Below are 22,297 nucleotides of genomic sequence, written 5' to 3'. Positions count from 1 at the left end.
ACATTATAACCAATTAACCTCTTCTTCCCAAATTTATGGTCCTGTGCCCATAAGAGAAACAATTAAAGACAGCAAGCTGGAAGAAATGCTTGTTGCGCTAATAATAATAATAATAATAATAATAATAATACTTTTAACTGGACAGACAAAATAACAGCTCACTGCCTTAATAATGATAACAATAATGATTTTTTTTATTAACCACAATGGTTTATATTGAGTAAAACATTATGGACAGTACAGGACAAACAAAGAATGTGTGTGAGTGTGTATTTGTGAGGTTTTTGTGTGTAAGCAAGACCAACAAAATTAAAAACTCAACAATGTGTGATCCTCAATAGGGAGGATACATTCGAAGGCTGCTCATGGAAAAGCCCATAAAAAAACCATGGGTTGCCTGACTTTTGGAGCAGGTGCCTTTTTTCCTTTCTTTTTTTCAACTACAGACATATACTCAGGGCAGGACTGTTCACCCACACCATTCTCACCAATTCAACTTTCAGCAAATTGGCTAGAAGACAACACTTCCCTCTCTACCCTTATTTTCCTTTTCAAGTGAAACTTAAAGTTGATCAGGGATTGACCAAAGAGAAAAGTGTTTGTCTTCAGCCCCTTCAATATCATCCACCATACAACCTCTTTTGCCATGGCCACCAGGCATTTAAACAGAGCTTTTCCTTCTCAGTTAAAGGAAGAGGAAGGGGCAATCTTCATGATGGATTCAGTTGTCAGCCAGATCCATCCCACATGTGACAGCAAGTGTTCAACATAAACCCACAGGTCAGCAATGCTCGGGCACTGGATGAGTGCATGCAGGACCATTTTGTCATCCTGCACACATCTTGGACATGCTCGGCTAACAGCACTTCTATGCCTGTAAAGTTTATCTTGAACAAGCAAAGCTCCCTGGTTGCACTGCCAGAGATTTCTTTTAATTATCAATCAATCCCAGGCCGAAAGTTCTCTGGAGAAGAGCAGCTAGTTGATCTTCAACACCCAAGGTCTCCTCAAGAATGTCATCACACTTTTCTTCCATTAATCCTCAATAAAAAGCTAAAGTGGATGTTCCACCTATTGCAGTATCCGATTGGTTGAGGGCTGTGAGCACTTGAAGACATTCCACTTTCCAAATGCTCCCACTTGGTCTCTGCTTTACCCAGCATTGTAATTCCATTAAAGAAACTAGCTGCAGAAATACTTGTCTGGTGAAGGGCGATTACACCTGTTCACCATCAAGGAAACAATGGCGATATCATAGCCTCAGCGCATATCTTGCAATCATCAGCCATGGCATGCCCAGGCCACCACTCAGTGGGTATTGACAGCAGATAAATCTGACTCACAAAGCATTGATTAACCCATTAGCATTTAAACTGGCTGCAACTGCCAATATTACCTGTTTTATGCACAAACTGGTCAAATCTGACTTCTCATACCAACCTACAATGTCATTTTATAAATGAAGTTACCTCATCAAATTCTCAAGCTACAAGATAATGCCTAATAAATTCAAAACAATGTGAATGGATAAGCAAAATATTTTATAGAACAAGGGTTAAACTGACTCTATAGCAAAAGACACTTGGCCAAGGTCAAGGTAATGTACAGTGGGACTGAACCTAGAACCATATGATTGCTAAGTGAACTTGTTAACCCTTTTGTTACTGTATTTATTTTAAGATGCTCTGTGTTTCTTTCAATTAATATTAAATATAACAAAGAATTTAGTAAAATAACTTAGTTATCATTCAGCTAGTGTTAGGAACATAAATTGGGACTAAGGTTTGGTGGAAGATTTTAATTCAAAACTTATGAAAACAAGACACTTGTACTCAGAGTCAGAGCCAGTTTCAGCCGGGTTGGTAACGAAAGGGTTAATCACACGTCCATAGATGTACCAGTTACATGATGTATCAAGTAAACAATTAATCTAAAACTCAATAAATAGAATGGTTGTATACTGTCAATCTAACACGAACGTGACAGTAGGGATACACCACCGCTGTTTAGCCCTAGGAAGCATCGACGCCTCCTGATGGCTTTGACACATTTTTCCTGTGTCCTTATATACATTTACGAAGGGGGAGACAAATACCCCCAGCCGCTAGGGCTGCATCTAGGGACACGTGTTTCAGGATGATTGTCCTTCGTCGGCCTAGACTAGCAGACCCCGGTTAGCTGACGATATCTGTCTCAACTCGCACTGTATATATCTAAATTTCAGTGAAGTCTATTCACTGATTATCAAAATCAGAAATACTAAGTTTCTAAATCTCTCGTAGAGATATGTACGGTGGTGGGGCGATAGAATGGTTGCATACTGTCAATCTAACATGAACGTGACAGTAGGGGGTACACCACCGCTGTTTAGCCCTAGGAAGCATCGACGCCTCCTGATGGCTTTGACACATTTTTCCTGTGTCCTTGTATACGTCCCTAGATGCAGCCCGGGCGGCTGGGGGTATTTGTTTCCCCCTTCGTAAATGTATATAAGGACACAGGAAAAATGTGTCAAAGCCATCAGGAGGCGTCGATGCTTCCTTGGGCTAAACAGCGGTGGTGTACCCCACTACTGTCACGTTCGTGTTAGATTGACAGTATACAACCATTCTATCGCCCCACCACCGTACATGTCTCTACGAGAGATTTAGAAATTTAGTATTTCTGATCAATAAATAAAGATATAGAATATCTATAGGCATTGCTTTTCCTTCTATTATTAACGTTATTTGTCACATCCCTTGGATTCCTCTTGTATGAGCCTGAGTTCTCTCACTAACATTTTCTTTGTCTTTAACCTCAGTATATGCTTTATAAAATATGTTTGTTTATGTTTTCAAAAATACAAACCACGTACTGCAAAAAACAACTCACAATTCAATTTTTATAGTATTGTAACCTTTCACTGTATCCAGTAACTAATAACTTTTTTTTCTTTTCACCATTGCTAGGATACTGATTTGAAGGATTTAGTTCAACAAATTGACTGCAGTACTTATTTTAAGTTTGATACTCACTTTATCAGTCTCTTTTACCAAACTGCTATGTTATGGGAACATAAACAAACCAACACATTTTAAATGGTGACAGGGAACAAATGGAAACACGCACACACCTACCTACATATATCTGTGGCAGGCTTCCACACAGTTTCTGTCTGCTAAATCCACTCACATGGCATTGGTTAACCCAGGGTTATAATAGATTATATTTGCTCAAGGTGCTGTGCAGTGGGAATGAACCTGAAACCATTTGGTGTAGAAGGTACTTACCCAGTGAGCTGCAGAGTGGAGGTTTTTAATATCTCAATTCATAGTGTCAGTGTGCATTTTCACAGAAGGTATCTCAGTTGCATGAGAAATATACTTGGATACAGAAGGTCTGAGGGGAAATGAAAAGTGGTATCACCTCACAGGGAGGTAAAGGCAATTAGGTCACTGATATATAGGTGGGAAAGTGTGTGAGACAAAATCAAAGCTTGGAGCTCAGCAGAATTTAATAGAGTCTGTGAGAGAGAGTTCTATCAGTACTCAGTGCAATGATATGCTTCAGCAGAAAGGCACTGATCCAAAAGATAAAATGGATGGAGACCATAGGTGGGTAGCTTTACAAGAAGATTCTCAGTTTTTGCCAAGAGATTTTGTTTTCTTCTAAATATATTATTTTTCCATGTTTTCTTGGGTTAGTATATTCCGACTCAGTGATTCCTTTAATCAATACTTCGGTAAAAACAATGAAATCTTTGCTTTGCTGAAGAGATGTAATGATATCAGGGTGTGTCCTGGGTTTTCTTCTATACTTACCAGAATTATTGGTTTTAAGTTTTAGCACAAGGTCAGCAATTTCAGGGGAGGGGTTAAGTCGATATAATCATCCTGTGTTCAACTGGTACTTATTTTATCAACCCCAAAAGGTTAAAAGACAAAGTCAACCTTAGTGAATTTTGAACTCAGAACACATGAAATGCTGCTAAGCATTTTGCCCAGCTTGCTAACAATTCTTTTAGCCCACTGCCTACTTACTAGAATTATTAAAATAATATTTGCCATTAAGTTACTAATGTTCTCTTCTCCTCACTATATTAATATTCCGAATTAACTTTTAACATTTTAAAAATTCTGTTGAAAATTTTCTAAATCAAAATTCCAGTCCTGTAACAATTCTGTTATAGGATAGAAAAGAACAATGAATTAGATTTTCTCCACTTACATTAGAGAATTCATCACTTCATTCAAATAAATGTTAGCAAGGTTAGTATGATTCTTATGGTGTTGTACACTTCAGGAATGGTCTGCATTAAACATACATGTACACACTTACAGATACCATTACAAAAGTTATTGTTGACATATTTAATGATGCAAACATCAAAACACTTACAAGTAAAAAAAAAGAGAAGTAAGTTATTCCCAGAACAAAGCAACTGTTGAGAACAATGAATGGTAGAATTGGTTCCAAACAAAAAGTCTTGTGATGTGGAGTTGAATCTCTTAATGTTTTTTAGTTCAAATGTTAACTACTTTTTAGGATTCCAGGAATGAGAAAAAGTTACAATTTTATGGTAACATTGAATATCATTTTTTATTAAAGACATCTAAAAAAAAACCTTTTGATGATTTTTTTTTATTTTTCCTGATTTACACTAATTAACATCTACGAGGTTACTTTATTTTAATTCTCTCGTAGGAAGGCCTAGCATAACCAGACGTGTCCTGTCTTGCCTTCGAAACACGCTATGTCTGCTAGCGACAGCTGATGAAGGGGATTTTTCCTTGTGCAGCTTGTCCTGTACTTCGTTTTTCTGCTGTACATAATGTTTTTCCCGTTTTCGTTTTCATCTTGTTCCATGTCTCTGTCCTTCTGTTGTAACAAAATGTCTTCTCCGTTTTCGTTCTGTTGATTTTTTCGTCTTCTTGTGATGTCCTGTACGTATATATATATATTTATATATGCATGTATATATACATGTAGATGTCGGTACGTACATATATGTTTGTATGTATGCATATATTTTATTTATTACACTATTGTCTGACAGTGCTTCGCGTCGGGTTCGTTTGAATTTTCGATTTTTCGAATTCTCACTTCGTTCCGTCTCTTTCCTCCCAGTTTGTTTTACAGTATATATATATACATGTATTTATGCATATATATTTGTATAGAGACAGAACCACCTTCAACTCAATCAACACTGAAAGATTTTATACCCGACCACTCCCGAAAATGTTAAAAATTAAATCTTATACAAACTATATCTATTCTGAATCCTGTATTTTCCGTTTATGAGACTACACGTGTTTCATGAAAGTACATCGGTATCGATTAGCTACGAGGTATCTAGTTTCAATACTTACTCGGGTCGACATACTCTCAATCTTCAGGTCTAGATTCCTCCCTACCTCTTATATATGTCCATGATACTCTATATCTTCGATATAATCTTACTTATCAACGTACAAATGAATAGAAATGCAAATAAAAAATAAATAAAAATAATAACTGAATATTAAAAATTTAAGGAGTAAAAAATATGTTCATTTTAGAACATCGAATGTGAATGTCCTTTTCCTGTGTACTAAGAAGTAATATTCCCTAATAATTATAATATGTATATATATATATATATATATATATATATATATATGCACCATCATCATCATTATCATTGTGTAACATCCACCTTCCATGCAGAACCTGAAATCACCTAGTTTGGAATCAAGCTTCTTAACCTCACAGCTATGCCTGCACCTATAATGAGGCATAAGTCCTAAGGTTATGGTGAGGAAGGATTATAATCCCTTACATAAACTCAGTGCTCGACTACTACTTATATTACTGGTATAAATTTGGCCTACATGTCAATGATGATATCTCCATGTGATCATTCAACCTGATAGAAATAGCTGCAAACCTCTCGGAAATCACATACACGAATGTGTCACTTGTACTTCAGTAAAAAGGCAGGATAGGTAGAACTGGAATATCTCTGATTACAGCTTAGTTAAAGCTGACCTGCAGCTAAAAAAAACAACCTAACCTCTGTAATAATAATAATGATGGTTTCAAATTTTGCCACAAGGGCAGCAATTATGGGGGAGGGGATGAATCAATTACGTTGACTCCAGTTTTACAATAGGTACATATTTTTATTGACCCCAAAAGGATGAAAGGCAAAGTTGACCTCAGAGGAATTTGAACTCAGAACAGAGTGATGGGCGAAATACCACTAAGCATTTAATCCAGCATGCTAATGATTATGCTAGCTCACCGCCTTATGTAATAATAATGATGATGATTTCCTATATGCTAAGCAAACTTTACTCAAGAGAGGTATGTATGTTATGTATCATGCAAAGAAAAAGATCTTCAGTCATCCGTGCATGTACACACACACACACACGTGTATACTCTTTACTCTTTTACTTGTTTCAGTCATTTGACTGCGGTCATGCTGGAGCACCACCTTTAGTCGAGCAAATCGACCCCGGGACTTATTCTTTGTAAGCCCAGTACTTATTCTATCGGTCTCTTTTGCCTGAACCGCTAAGTAACAGGGATATAAACACACCAGCATCGGTTGTCAAGCAATGCTAGGGGGACTAACACAGACACACAAACACACACAGACACATATATATATATACATATATACAACGGGCGTATTTCAGTTTCCGTCTACCAAATCCACTCACAAGGCTTTGGTCGGCCTGAGGCTATAGTAGAAGACACTTGCCCAAGGTGCCATGCAGTGGGACTGAACCCAGAACCATGTGGTTGGTAAACAAGCTACTTACCACACAGCCACTCCTGCGCCTATATGTATATACATATATGTATATATATATATATATATGATGTCATGAATGTGGATTTATTTTACTCCAGCTCAGGACTAATTAAAGAAACCTATGATAAAAGGACTTCTGGGTTCTTTTTCTCTTTTTTAAAATAATGAACCCAGGACTACATTATCCATTCTGCAGTTTCTATTTCAGGCAGGCCAAGCAACGGCACAAAGCAAAGGAATTTAATAGATGAAAAAAGAACAAACTGGTGTGCTCATACACATATATACTGACACACATCACATAGATTTACAAAATGAAACTTGAAATTTCTAAAAAATATTGTGTCTACCAATATTCTTTTTCATATTAAATAACGATATAATTGTAAAGTACACACTCTGAAGAGTACCCTTTTATTCAGTTGTTAGTTTCAGCTATTTGACTGTGGCCATGCTGGAGCATCGCCTTTAGTTGAACAAATAAACCCCTGGACTTATTATTTGTATACCTAGTACTTATTCAATCAGTGCCTTTTGTCAAACCACTAAGTTACGGGAACATCGGTTGTCACGCGATATTGGGGATACTGACACATACATATATACATATATATGTATACATGCATGTATATATATATATACATATGTATGTATGTATGTATGTATATATATACACACACACACACACACACATATATATATGTATGTATATATATATATATATATATATATATACATACACACGTATGTATGTATGTATGTATATATATATATATATATATATACACACGTATGTATGTATATATATATATATATATATATACACATATATATGTATGTATGTATGTATATATATATATATATACATACACACGTATGTATGTATGTATATATATATATATATATATATATATATATATATATATATATATATATATATATATACACATATATATGTGTATATATATATATATATATATACACATATATATGTGTATATATATATATATATATATATACACATATATATGTATGTATATATATATATATATATACACATATATATGTATGTATATATATATATATATACACATATATATGTATGTATATATATATATATATACACATATATGTATGTATGTATGTATATATATATATACACATATATATGTATGTATGTATGTATATATGTATATATATATATATATATATACATATATATGTATGTATGTATGTATGTATATACACATATATATGTATGTATTATATATATATATATATATATATATATATATATATATATATATATTACACGATGGGCTTCTTTCAGTTTCCATCTACCAAATCCTGAGGCTATAGCAGAAGGCACTTGCCCAAGGTCTTTGTAGAAAATTTCATAAATATTTCTGACAAATATGAGGAAGCAAAATATTTCTATTGTGATAAAACAACCCCTTCCTCTCTCTCAACACGTTTGACAATCGATGATCGCAGAATAACTTCAAAAATCTTAACTTAGTCAATCCTTCGGTATAGGTAGACGAATGTTCAAAGAGAAGAGAAAAATTATTTTGTTTATACGGATGGTACCAGTGGTTCCACAGCTCGAAACTTCCAAATGTGAGCGCTATTTTACACCACAATTTATATATATATATATATATATGATACGGTAGAAAATAAACTGTATCTAATTTGTTGTTTTTTAACCCCTTATATATATATATACTCTTTGTAAAGAGGTTGTAGGCAGGAACTCGGAGTAACGGTACATACTGCATCATCCGAATAAGTTTAATAATAATCTTGTATTGAGTACTATTTCCCGCGTTCTAGACAGCTGTGTGTATATAAATATATAAACATCACTCTCTTTATGTGTGTGTGTCCCTCACATCGTTAAATAAATAAGGCGAAAACAATAGACAGCGTTACGGGACTGTTTATTGAAAACATTTGTGGTGAAGAATAACAGGAGAGAAGAGGTGAGAAGAAGGCAGAGTGAGCGTGGGTATTATTGTGTCTGCGAAGTTTATGACTGAATTAGTTGCAAGCAACAGTATGAGAATGAATAAGGTGTCAGATATTACCGGCAAATAGACCGCCTCTACATTTAGGAAAACTATCAGTCTTCCTTCCCTTTCTGTGGCTGCTAATGATTTGACTACCTGTAATAGACAGCTAAACATCGCACCGCCGCTTCTACTAAGTTATGTATGTATGTATAAGTAAGTATATATACTTACTTACATATGAGTATATATAATATTACCTGCTTTTGACAACTTTTATAATGACAATGTAGGATGGTCACTGTTCTATTGACAAGTTTTCCATCTGCGTATTTACTTGTTATTAAATAAAATCAACTTTAAGCGACCGAATCATTGGACTGTACACGATTAAGATTAACCATGAATCCCAGTACTGACTTGTTAGTTTTATCAAAGTTCGGCAACCAAACAAACGAATAAAGAAAAAATTTAACAACAGGTAATAATACGGGAAAAACAGAAGTTGGTTTAAAAACTTCTCCATTCTCTATACATTACACATATCGAGAGAGGAGACCTGCAGCCCAGTTCTTCAATGATGAAATCCTTTCGGAGAATGTCCTCTTATTCGGATTATGATAACATACTGTTTACGGATAAGTCCCCTGATTTATACAGGTACGTATATTTACACACTCGTGTCTCATAAACTGAAGTAGTTTTCTATCCAACCACTTCGTCTGTCATTCAAGCACCCTTCGCTCGCTGTTAGTTCGCGTATATTCTGTATTTAATTTTTTTCTACTTTGTGCGCAGAGTCTGATAGTTTATACAACATATACTACATACGATACTAGTACCACTACATACTTTAATTCCAGAGCAAAACACTTCGTCTTTTTTCCCACTATTATCACCTCCATTTACATTAATAACAAGTCGAATTAAAACTAAAAACTTTTTCTACCAAAGCTATTTTAACTGATTACTCTCACAAAACCACTCCAGCAGAGCAGAAATTTGATAACAGCTATCTTAAACATAACTATTTTCACACCTGCTTCAATCGTTTATTATTATTTTTTCTTTTTAAATAAAACCATTGAGGTCAGAGAGAGAGAGAAAATTCCAGGCGAGTCGAATGCACGGTTTGGTTTCAATCCCAAGTATTTTAATAAACTTACGTACTCCACCCGTTTTCGGTGTAACAAAAACTGTAAACATCGGGTGTGCCTATTCTTTACTTTCGCCCAAGTGTGTATCTCTGTAAACTCATTGTATTTCTTCAGTTTCATCTATATCTACAATAATTTTTGGTTTATTAATTATTATTATTATTATCTATACACAACGAAGGGATGTAAAGATAATTGAAGCATTTAAAGTGCCAAACTAGATTTATTACGGCAGTAGTTCTCAACATTTTCGCTATTTTATTTAAATGAATTTTCCCACGGACCCTTTTAATATGCTTATCCTTGTGTGTGTGTGTGTGTATGTATATATGATATTCTGAATTCAGTTCACGATCCTCTAGTACTATTTTGCGGACTACAGGTTGAGAACCACTGTATTACAGTATAGTTTCATTATACTCGGTCTGAAGTTCATACTCTGGCGAAACCGATTAATATTTTGTCCTTCCAGATCCAATAACCCAAGTATTAGCAACATATATGTGTCGACTCAATCAATGACATGCCTTACTCACGTAATCAATATTCATGATACTATTAATCTACCTTGTTTGTTTAAAGAAAATACAGAAGTAATAAGAATACCCCCGTCACTACCTCTATAACTGTTGTTTTTCTCTCCCTGTTTTTAGAGAAATAAAGAGTGGGATTTAAACCTATGGGAAACCCGCCAACGCCTTTCCCACGTCGGCTCATTCATTTCTTAAAATCTTACGCATTAAGATTGTCAGAACAACGTAGTTTCAATTGGTTTTGTTTTTAATCTTATACACCTATTCTCTCTGCTCTGCCCCCCACCTCACTCCTTCCGATCTACCTCTTGACGTTGCTCTAATTACACGCCTTCAGTGTCAGCGGGGTCAATTAAAACAAGCTGCTAGTCATTAAATACTGTCTTTCTAACCTATAATAATTATTATGACAACCTAAAAGTTGGATATGTGCAACTTAATTGCATGTGCTTTGTTACTCAGCACTTCATTACACGTTTGAAGCACGCTGGGAGCCTATTTGTTTTTGTATGTATGCTCCGTATGTAAGTAATTACACACGCACTGTGTAGTGACTGTGGAAACAAATTCAAAATTAACTATGGCTAAGTTGTGTACAGCAAAAGTCTTTGATTTCATTAAAATTTGACTGTCCCACTTATAAACCCGTCCTCGCAATATGTTTACTGTGAAATAATTTTTTTAAAAAGAATAAAAGAGAATATTTGTGTGTGAAGTCCAACGCGTGAGGCTAAAGGCTAACTACATTTGTTGCAAACGTGTAACAGTATGTCACATCAAGGTGTTTGTGAAACAACAGATACACGATTTTGATTTCTCATACAGCGGTGCAGTACCACTTGATTCATTAGGACTCAAGCCTGGTCAAGTGATTAAAGAGTTCGCTTCGCAATTATGAGGTCCTGGGTTTGTTCTCAATTCATGTCATCGTGGTCAAGTGACTTCTATTGTAGCCATAAGTCAAGCTAAGCTTTGAGAGTGAAACAAAAACTGACGGAAAATGCATAATTCTGTCAGCCCGACTGTAATTCCGAGAATGGGGGGGGGGTGCTTTGCCATACAGTGTCGCACTATAATCTTAATTCTGCTTGTGAATAAGATTAAGAGTACATGAGTACTTTCTCACATTATAAATCAATGAGCAGGCAGTTCAGTTGATCGAACAACCAGAATATTCATTATTGAATCCAACATATCCATTTCAAGCGGCATAAGCAACGCAAACGAAGTAAAAGGGTTACCATGGAATCGCGTCACCATTACTTCGTTCGCTGACACTTGTGATTTCTCTTAAAGTATTGCAAATAATATAGTCTTTTCACATAGCATTAAATGAAGAAAAGGATTATAACTTGGCATTCTTTCATGGCTAAAATTCTAATACATTTTACAATATTGTTTGTCTTCCTTTAATATCTTTCAATACTTATTGACAAGATTTCTATTACGAACAATTGTGTGATTATATATATATATATATAGTTTTTAAAAAAACATAAATCCGAAGAAGCACACTTTAAGAAATAGAGCAGTCTATATTTTTATCTGGTGATGGCCGGTTTATGAGTTTACCCTGGGTTTCCCGTCCATAAAGGGTTCAACTAAGACCTCTTTAAATATATAGTTGTCAAAGAATGTAACGTGTTGACTCGCAACTGGAAAATGTCAACTGATCGTTCGCCTTATTTTTCATTTTTTATATAGGTCATATCAGATGTTTTGTTATGTTTGTACAACGTATATGTTCTCGATGCTTTAAGTTGAGTTTCAGTCTTCGATCGGCCTTCTCTTTATGCGTGTTCGATTATTTTCTCTTTGTTAAAAAGGTTTAAAGCTGGAGATAAATTTCGGAACTCATCTTCACACCAACTAATTCTATTAACTGTTTATTGTTGCTGACGATGACCATCTCTCGCCCCTCGGACCATAGTGTTTTCTCTTATGTATTGTTCATTAATAAATTCTGTTTCATCTTAGCGTGAATAACTATAATCATGCTTTGACAGAAGATAATAGATGGCCGAGAAAGATACATACAATAGATAGGCAAAAGATAACTTCAGTTCACACACTTGTTCCTCTTCCTGGTTATTAGTAAATTAATTCCCAGGAAAGGTCAACGTGTTCCGGCACTCGTAAATGCATTTACGTTAACATGTTTCTACTACATGTTCCCACCTATTGAAATAATAATAACGTTTGTTGAAAGGTTACAAGTTCACAGGTCAAGTTCCCAATTGTCTTTCTCACCCTCCCAATTCACTCTATCTGGCCTTTTCCTTTCGAAGGCTGCCTCCACCCACGCACAACTCGTAACCTCTTTGTTAGCACTCCTCATTTGCCAACAATTCTATTTGAACATCTCTTATCTGCCACCGTTGAAACTTAAGACTTCCTCCTTGACTGTTTGGCTGCAGTTGTTGAGTAGACCTTTGACAAAGGCATTCAAGATATGACAATCCCGTGTTTTGTTTTTCTTTGTAATAATACCTTCTACTAATAAACACAAGGTCTGAAATTTGATATGGAACGGTGCTAATCGATCATATCGACCCAGTGCTCAACTGGTACTTATTTCATCGCATTCGAAAAGGATGAAAGACAAGGCTGATCTTGGCAGAATTTGAACTTAGACGTGCTAACAGTTCTGCCAGTTCGTTACCTTCTTGTCCATCATGTCCTTTTTAGAGACTGCTACGTGTAGACCGAGAGCTGCTATTTCTAGTAGTAGGGACTCTCAACAGCGATCATATTCACATACACTCGCATTGATTCGCGAATGTATTGAGACTTTAATCTACTGATGTGTGAATGGATACGTGTAAATTTTTAATAGTTTGTGTAATGTGTTGATATTGATCTCCAGTGTCTGCAGTTATTGCTTCACCAGTTTGTGTGTTTGTGTGGGAGACATTGAGCAACAAATGTGTGTGTGTGTGTGTGTATATTTTGTAGTAAGCATATACTGTGAATTATTGTGTATCTTGAACACTGGATTACTGGTCGATGTATACTTTGATCCACTGCTATGTTATTTAACCCCAGGTCAACTTTGACTCAGTAAACCTATCATAAAAAAAATGTGAAGCTCTGATCATCCTGATTTTTTAAGGGCATCTATATCTAATTGTTTAAGACCAGAGGGATTTGGCTTCTGTTTCTAGTAGGTCAAGCGACCATATAGAGGGCCCATCATTAGCTCAGTCTACTACTGTGTTCTAATATTGCTGTATGTACTGTGATTGAACAAACACTATCTACGAAGTATGTAGCTTCTTAGAAAAATCCCGATTTACACCTTGTCATATACCTGAAGTGCACAATGCATTTTGCAATATGCAAATTGGTGTTACCTATCCCTACACTGGATCAATTATGACTAAAGTGAGAAAGACTTTAGTGTTGAATATATAAGAGCAACATTTGACTAATTATGACAGCAATAGAAGTTATATATATATAGAAGTGCATGTTTTATCCCTTTAAATACTATACTGGTGTCTGGGGTATTGCAAGTTCTTTACAGCACATGTTACAAGGCTGTTGGTGAAAGCTTTGTTACATATATTAGAAATCCTTAAAAAAAAATCAAGTTCTATTGATTAAAAATATCAGTGCTTCATTATTATGAATTATAAAACCCCTCACAGAAGCAAAGCTAATATCCATATTAAGGACACCACTTAACACAATAGGTTGATTGTTAATTTGTTCTGGGTTTTCATCATAAATTAGCCATTTGTTTCTTCCTTCCAGCTTTCATCTTTCTCTATAGCCCCTAAGCTAATTGCCATTGTCCAACCAACTTCTCTACTACGTCTGAGGAATTGTTTTATGATTAGTTGCAATTTATTTAAATAACTTCAAAATCACTGTTTTTCATAATTCATTGCTACTCAATAAATTGCCAAATTAGTAAGGGGTTCATTCATACAGCTGATAATTTGCCCTTTGTGGCAAATATATGGGCACAAATCTATTGGTTACAATTCAGTAACAAGCTATCAGATTTAGATCTTATTTCTTTAGATCAAACTGAGATGTATGCTGGTTCTATCCCTTGGTTTGTTATGGCTGTCATTTCTAGTCAAACTATAGGCCAGGTAAGGGTAACCTTTTTCAAGAAGCGGGTCACATGAGACATGACTCCTGATCAGGAGGGCTGCGGCTCATCATCAGGCAGGCTCCACTTCTAAGAATATCCAAGATGAAAATTTTTGTTAGGCATTTACAAAGTTCTGCTGATCACAACTTTACCTCTGGCTACTACTATAGGCTCTGTAAACTCATGCCTATTGCTAAATTAGACTTGGACAGGAGCTTAGATCTATGATTTTTAACACTTCACTGATTGATCTGTTGAGGCACACCTTCTAAACCTGCTCATGCTCTGACACATCCATCTAAATGAATACATATATGAACTCTACCTCTTCATTTCCCTCTTTTTTTTTTTTTGTTATATTCTAAAGACAAGTTTAGAGTCACAAAGCAAAACCAAATGCACAGTTTTTTAGTAATGTTATTTTTATAACATAGAAAACTTTTATAGGAAATGTAGCTCTCAGTGTGTCTATTTTGTCACTAAACAGTTTATATATTTCTGGATAACATTTGCTTCATTATAGCTACACACACACACACACACACACACATATAGTCTCCTGTTTTGTCCTTTCATTTGTTTTTATATCGTATTATTCCAGTGTTCTCCCTATTCTTTGTAACCTATTAAATCTCTTCGTTCAGAAGCCTACATGTGTATGGCCAGGGTTACGTAACACACTTTCTGCCGGCCGCATGTTTTGTTAAAGAGCTGAATGTTTATTGAAGAGGAAATGAAATGTTTATTCAAATTTAGAATTGATTGTCGCTGTGTAAATAGGATAAGTTTATTTACAATATTTACTCCATGTCTTTCTTCATTCTTCCCAACAAACACACCCAGCCATACTGTCTACAGACTATTATTATTAATTTTGCCACTGAGGTGATGGATTCCAGTAGTCTAAATCTACAACCCACTTTTGATCCCCATTTTTAACCTAATTCACTCCATTTATATTGCTAATAACTTTGTGGAAAGCATGAATGTCACATACTTTTACCTTATGCCTAAATTGTTATCCTACTTTCTTGATTTTCAACTGTTTTCTTAACCCTTTAGCATTCAGATTACTCTGTCAGCTGTGATGCTTTTTTCACATTGTTTTGAATCGATCATGCATTATCTTGTAGCTTTGATATTTCAATTGACAGCGTCGCCATGACTGGCTTCCGTGCCGGTGGCACGTAAAAAGCACCAACTGATCGTGGTCGCTGCCAGCCTCCCCTGGCACCTGTGCCGATGGCACGTAAGAAGCACCCACTACACTCACAGAGTGGTTGGCGTTAGGAAGAGCATCCAGCTGTGGAAACACTACCAGATCAGACTGGAGCCTGGTGCAGCCTCCGGGCTTCCCAGACCCTGGTCGAACCGTCCAACCCATGCTAGCATGGAAAACGGACGTTAAACGATGATGATGATGAATTGCTTATTTTTAGACTGACGTTGTAGGATAGGTTTGAGAGGCCAGAACTGGCCAATTTTAACATAGAACAAGTAGGATGTTTGAGCCAGATATGATTAGTTTAAATACTAATGGGTCAGCTGTTATTTGTTTGATCTGGAAGAGGGACTGTGCATATGTACTTGTTCCCCACACAACTGGTGTTGGTTTGTTTACATTCCTTTAACTTAGCAATTCAGCAAAAGAGTACCAAGCTTTAAAAACATACTATATTTTGTTCACTTGACTATTTCATATTATAAAAGATAAGTTTATCATTGATGTCTTAATTTTGACACATTTCGTTTCTTAATTCTTCTGGTTAATTTACAATTCTAAGTTCAAATCCTACCAAAATTGAAATCTGTCAAACCTTTCTGAGAAATAGAAAAACACCAGAAATATTATATTGGCCATATATCTGATATTTTTGACTTTGTATGTTATCCAGCTGGATGTTATTGTTTTAACTAACTAAAATTAGCCACCACTAACACTATAAGTCATCAAAGTAGTTTTATGCGGTTCTCTTCCCTGCTATCTTAATCTATAAAAACATGATTTAGTCGTGGCTGGAATACCTGAAATCATACAGGGCAGATCTAAACAACAGCAGAAAAAAATCTATGTTCACAGCAATTACAATGACATTTTAGTATATGAACACAAAATGAACTTTCAGCAACACAACTGAATTGAATAGTATTTTCCCAAATCTTTAGTTTTTAACATCTGACCAATGATTATCCGTTAATTTCTTTTGTTGTGGTTATTAAAATTAGTCATTATTTTCTCATGGTTAATTGTTACTTGAGATCGCATTTTGTACATCCTGTCAATATTTTCTCATTGACATCTCCACCACTGCTGCCACAATAAAATGCATTCGGTGCATTCTGTAATGTGGTTAGGGAATGAATGGAGACACATTAGATTGAGAGGATGCTTTGGTCTTGCCTAGGGCACATCAACCTCTCTAGTGCAGGTGCCATTATAAAATACATCCAGTACATTCTGTATCGTGGTTGGTGAATAAACACATAGGACAGACAAGAGGCTTTGGTCTTGCCAAGGACATGACAACCTCTCTTAGTACAGGTGCCATAATGAAATACATTGAGTACACACTGTAAAGTGGTTGGTAACTGAATTAAGTCACATAGGATAGAGAGGTAACTTTATTCTTGCAAAGAATATAAGAACCTCTGTAGTGCTGGTGTCATGATAAAATGCATCCTGTCCACTCTGTAAAGTGGTTGGTTTTAGGAAGGGTACCCAACCATAGAAATCATGCAAGAATGGAACATGAGTAAGACATGGTCCCCATATAGGAGGACATAAGGCAGTGGTGACCCTTTTAACTTGTGCCAGCATTGAAAAACAACATAAAGATGATGTTGACCACAAAATGGAAACTGAAGGGTTAATTAGCCAGTCTATTTTCTCCCAGTAATAATCATCGTTGTCACATCTAGTTTGCCATGCTTGCATGGGTTAGATGAGAATATATTGTGGCAGGATTTTCTATGGCTAGACTTGCTTTTTGACACCAGTCGCCACATGTTTCCGAGTGAATTAATAATCTTCCAGTCTATCAAACAACAATTGGCCTGGGTTTGTTTATGTCAAGAAATGGAAACACCCTCCGAATACAAGGGGAAATACAAATTCATTCACACGAGCACACACTCTCATACATATATGATGTGCTTCTTTCACTTTCCATCTGCTAAATCCACTCACAAAGCTTTGGTTGACTTGGGGTTATTGTAGAAGGCACTTGCCCAAGGTACCATGCAGTAGGACTGAACCCAAAGCTACATCGTTGGGAAGCAAATCTCAACCACACAGACAAGTCTGCACCTACTCAGTAATAAATAATATACGCTTGAATTTAAATATTTCTATTTTATGCTGTTATTTAGCCCATCCTGTCTTTTTGTACATTAGGAATTACATTAATGAATGCATACTTATCATTTCAAGCTATGAGGTGTGACCTTTGAGAAACATTTGGCTATTATATCCAGAAGATCAACCTACTACATTGGGGCTACTATTTTAGATATGCAGTATCCATGGTCAACTGATCCGCTAGAAATAGCAGTCAGATCACTCTCTTATCACTCCCTAACATTTTATAATTGAAGAATGAATCTAAAGGGGAAAAAGGAGAAAAAAAAGACATGGTTATGGTTGGAATGCCTTTAATTCTAGGTTTGCTTCATTTAGGAAACACATGGATCTAAACCAGTCTTGGACAAACTGAGCATGCCTAACAAAAAATTCCCTTGAACTCTTTTAGTAGTGCCGCCTGCCTGCTGGTGAACCATGTCTCATGTAGCCTGCTGTGTGGAAAAGGTTGCCCATTCCTCATCTAAACAAACAACCATTAACACTAGAAATTATTAAGTCAGTTCTACTGTCCTAAACAACAAAAAAAAACAAAAAAAAAACAGGTACAGGATAATTTAACCCTTTAGAATTCATACTTCTTTGGCAAATGTGTTCCCTATTTATTCACATTGTTTTGAATTATCTTCTAACTTCAAGATTTAGGGTGTGTGAAAGATACGTTGTTGTTAGCTCGCTGCTGCTATGTTCTGAGTTCAAATTCCGCTGAGGTTGACTTTGCCTTTCATCCTTTCGGGGTCGATTAAATAAGTACCAGTTACGCACTGGAGTCGATATAATTGACTTAATCTGTTTGTCCTCTACGTTCTGAGTTCAAATTCCGACGAGGTCAACTTTGCCTTTCATCCTTTCGGGGTCGATAAATTAAGTACCAGTTATGCACTGGGGTCAATGTAATCGACTTAATCCCTTTATCTGTCCTTGTCTGTCTCCTCTATGTTTAGCCTCGTGTGGACAATAAAGAAATAAGAATATTCAGACCGGATATGACTGGATTAAATGTTAAGGGGTTAATCTGAGATATACTGTCTGAAAAAAATATAACAGGAACTTCACTTGACCACATTTGCTCATGGATCTATTCAGTCACAATTAACAGGAGGTTAAAAAACAACAGCCATCACTAACAGCAAAAAAAAACAAAACATTGCAATACTTCTTTGTTGTCTGCAAGTTTTTTTACAGATTTAAGTTTAACAGTTTCCATTACTCAGATTGCGGTCAACATCCTAAGTCTTCATATTTCCCCTTGTTTTGCTTATCCTTGGGATATGTTCTCTTGATTCAAAATTAAATAGGTTTGTAAATTTACAACTGTGGTTTTATTTATAAGAGTTTCTTTCTTTTCTAATATTAATAATTTTTCTACATAATATTTGTCAACAACATCTGGTTAGAATAAAAATATGGTATCCATTCTATGTTTTTATCTCTATAATTAATGTATTCAAGCTTGCTTCTTTAATATCCTGCAGAATTTTAAATAGGATTTTTTAATATATTTTTTCTATTTTGTTAATTTTACTATTTCAAAGAATTTCGTTATTGTTATTAAGACATGGAGCTGGCAGAATTGTTTAGCATGACAAAATGCTTAGTAACATTTCTTCTGGCTCTTTTGTATTCTGTGTTCAAATTCCACCAAGGTTATCATTACATTTCATCCTTTCAGGATTGATTAAATAGGTACCAGTCAAGTACTGGGCTCAATGTAATCAATTAGTCCCCTTCCCTTAAAATCACTGGCCTTGTACCTAAATTGGAAACTATTATTTTTATAGGTAAAGTTGTTCTGGGTTCAAATTCCACTGAGGTCAACATTGCTTTTCATCCTTTTGGGGGTTGACGTAATCAACTACCCCCACCACAGCCCCCCCAAAGTGTCAGTCCTTGTGCCTATAATAGAACGAATTATTATTTTTATTATTATCATTATTATTGGTAAAGCCATTAGAAACTGTTTAATTATGTTCTGAGTTCAAATTCTACTTAGGCTAGCTTTACCTTCATCCTTCAGGGGTTAATAAAGTGCCAGTCAAGTACTAAGATCAGTGTAATTGACTGTTCTCTTCCCATAAGTTTCAGGCCTTATGCCTGTATTAGAAATATTAAGATTGGATTTTACCATGACAAGATGTACTTCACAGCAGTCTCATTTCTGAGCAAAAAAAAAAACAAAGCGCGGCAGCGGCGGAAGCTCGGGAAGCAGCCGCCGCCGATCGGAAAAAAACGAGAAGAGGAGGAATCGGCAGGCCGAAAACAGAGGCGAGCGCTCACGAGTTCGGCCGCCGTTATTGTGCGATTTTATTGTGCGATTGTTCCCACAATAGCTTACTTTTTCTGTGTCAATTCATTCAAAGTAAGGTGAGCAGTTTGTTGTTAAATTTTTTGCTTAAGTTTAGAGAATAAAAAAGGGCATTTTTGATACTTTTTTTGTTGGTTGACATTCACCACAAAATGTCAGCAAACAAAAGGCTTGACAACTGCAGGGAAAAGAAAAATGAAAAACAGAAGTAAAAAAAAAAAACTAGAATCAGAGCAAAAACATTTTGAAACCAAATCAATGATGTTTGGTGGTTTTTGACATATAGGAGAATGATTTTCGTGATTTGTTTAACAATAACAACAAATGCAACGTCAACAACACTCAGCTTTGCAATTGTTGAAGCCAACCAAAAGATTCTAAATATAGACATTGTTCAGTCATAGAAATGTATGTGACGGGTGTGCCATGAAGGACTGTCTCTCTTTGGCCAAAGAATTTATCCAAAAGCAGGCATACAGAAAGCTGATATCCTTTTGCATCATAGAGAAGGTTAATATTTTATACCATAAATCCTCGAGTATAATCTGCATTTTTTTCCCAAAATTTAACGGTCAAAATCCCTAGTGCGTACTATAATGAGGTTAAAAATGAAAAATATTTTCTAAGCAATGTTCGAGTCTCTATTTACTGTCCAGCAGTTTTTATTCAGACACATTTTGTGATGTCGGGGGCAAAAATACCTTAAGCTAAGCCAGAAAGCAATGAAGTCATAAAAGAATCATCCATAACTTGCAGTAAGTAACATTTATTAAATGTTATTACTGTTATTTCTTTATTTTCTGCAAACAAAATGCACAAAAAAGCTACACGTTTGCATTATGTTATATTTACAATAATAATAAAGGACGTTACTGTATACATTTTTACAAACCAAGGACATTATATAGACCTCCTTGACTCAAGTTAGAGAAAGGGTGTGTATTATACACAAGGTTTAGGTTTTTCCCCTGCATATTATACTCAAGGGTGGACTATACTCAAGGATTTACAGTATGCTTTCTGAGGATGAATTAAAGGACACCCTGATAAACATGTTTGGTTTGGAGATTGAGGATGAAGTAGAACAGCAAGCTAACATAGTAAGATACACACTTACTGGAGGGACTTATGGGTGGGGAGGGTGTCTCTCAGTCTCTTCTTGCCAGTGTATGGATCAGCTCAACACAAAGAATGACAGTTGATGGCATTGACAGCAACACTAAAGCTTTTTGTCGTGCATCATGAGCATTGATAAGTGTAGATGTGATGAAGAACAATATATATAATTTCAGGAAATCCACATGAAATAGCGAGTCATTATGATCCCTTAAGACCATAAAGTCATTCTGAAACTGTGTCCCATTGTAAGTGTAGAATCATAGGACATGAGACTAACAGTTCACGGTAAAATACCTAGCTGTTACACATGTGGCAGCAAACACCATGTGAGACCCTTCTGACCCCAAGTAGCTAGAAAGGAAAGAAAAGGATAGCAATAAACAATATAGGTCCTGGAGTCTTCTTTTCTAATAACACTATGAGTCAAAGTTCCTGTCATGGTGAAAGAGACCTCAGTTTGGTTCCAAAGTTAACCATAGCCCCTGTCCTTCAACTCCAAGTAGCCCCCACCCTTCAAGTTGTACCACACCTTCAACTTGCAACTCAGTTTCTACTTAACTTGAACTACACAATTACCCTCTTGTTACTCTTACCAGTGGCAACCCATAACCTATGATAATGTTCTTCACAAATGCATCATATAAAATGAAAATAAGTATTTATTAGCTCCTAAATTAATCACTTGTTCTACTCATTTGCTATCTTTACTTTGTTTACAGCAAGTTTAAAAGGAAGAAAGAGTTAAGGAGACAGTGGCAAAGTAGAAACCTACTAATGAGTTGAAACTGGGTTTATCCAAACCTTACACTTAGTATTTTGTTTTATCCTTGCTCTCTAAGACTTCCATCCTTCTGGAGGAATTTCTTCCCAACTTATTTTCCCTTTCACTTCTCAATTACTATCCTACTTTTGACCTTGTTC

General features: G+C 35.7%; 1 protein-coding gene across 4 annotated transcripts in view; it reads left to right on the top strand.

Moving 5' to 3' along the window:
- LOC115211302 (breast cancer anti-estrogen resistance protein 3 homolog) overlaps positions 1-22,297 on the top strand; it is a 242,706-nt gene that overhangs the window by 132,702 nt on the left and 87,707 nt on the right. The window contains exon 1 of one of the 4 annotated variants that reach the window (XM_029780105.2): positions 8,759-9,459. The exons of the other annotated variants lie outside the window; for them this stretch is intronic. Within the exon in view, the coding sequence (XP_029635965.1) occupies positions 9,377-9,459 (83 nt within the window). The 5' untranslated portion in view covers positions 8,759-9,376. Of the gene's footprint in view, positions 1-8,758; positions 9,460-22,297 lie in introns of those variants that run through there. 4 annotated transcript variants of the gene reach the window in all.

Source organism: Octopus sinensis, linkage group LG1, assembly GCF_006345805.1.
Source record: "Octopus sinensis linkage group LG1, ASM634580v1, whole genome shotgun sequence".
Taxonomy (NCBI): Eukaryota; Metazoa; Mollusca; class Cephalopoda; order Octopoda; family Octopodidae; genus Octopus; species Octopus sinensis.
Note: the sequence above shows the minus strand (reverse complement) of the source record. Positions and strands in the feature narration are given on the sequence as shown.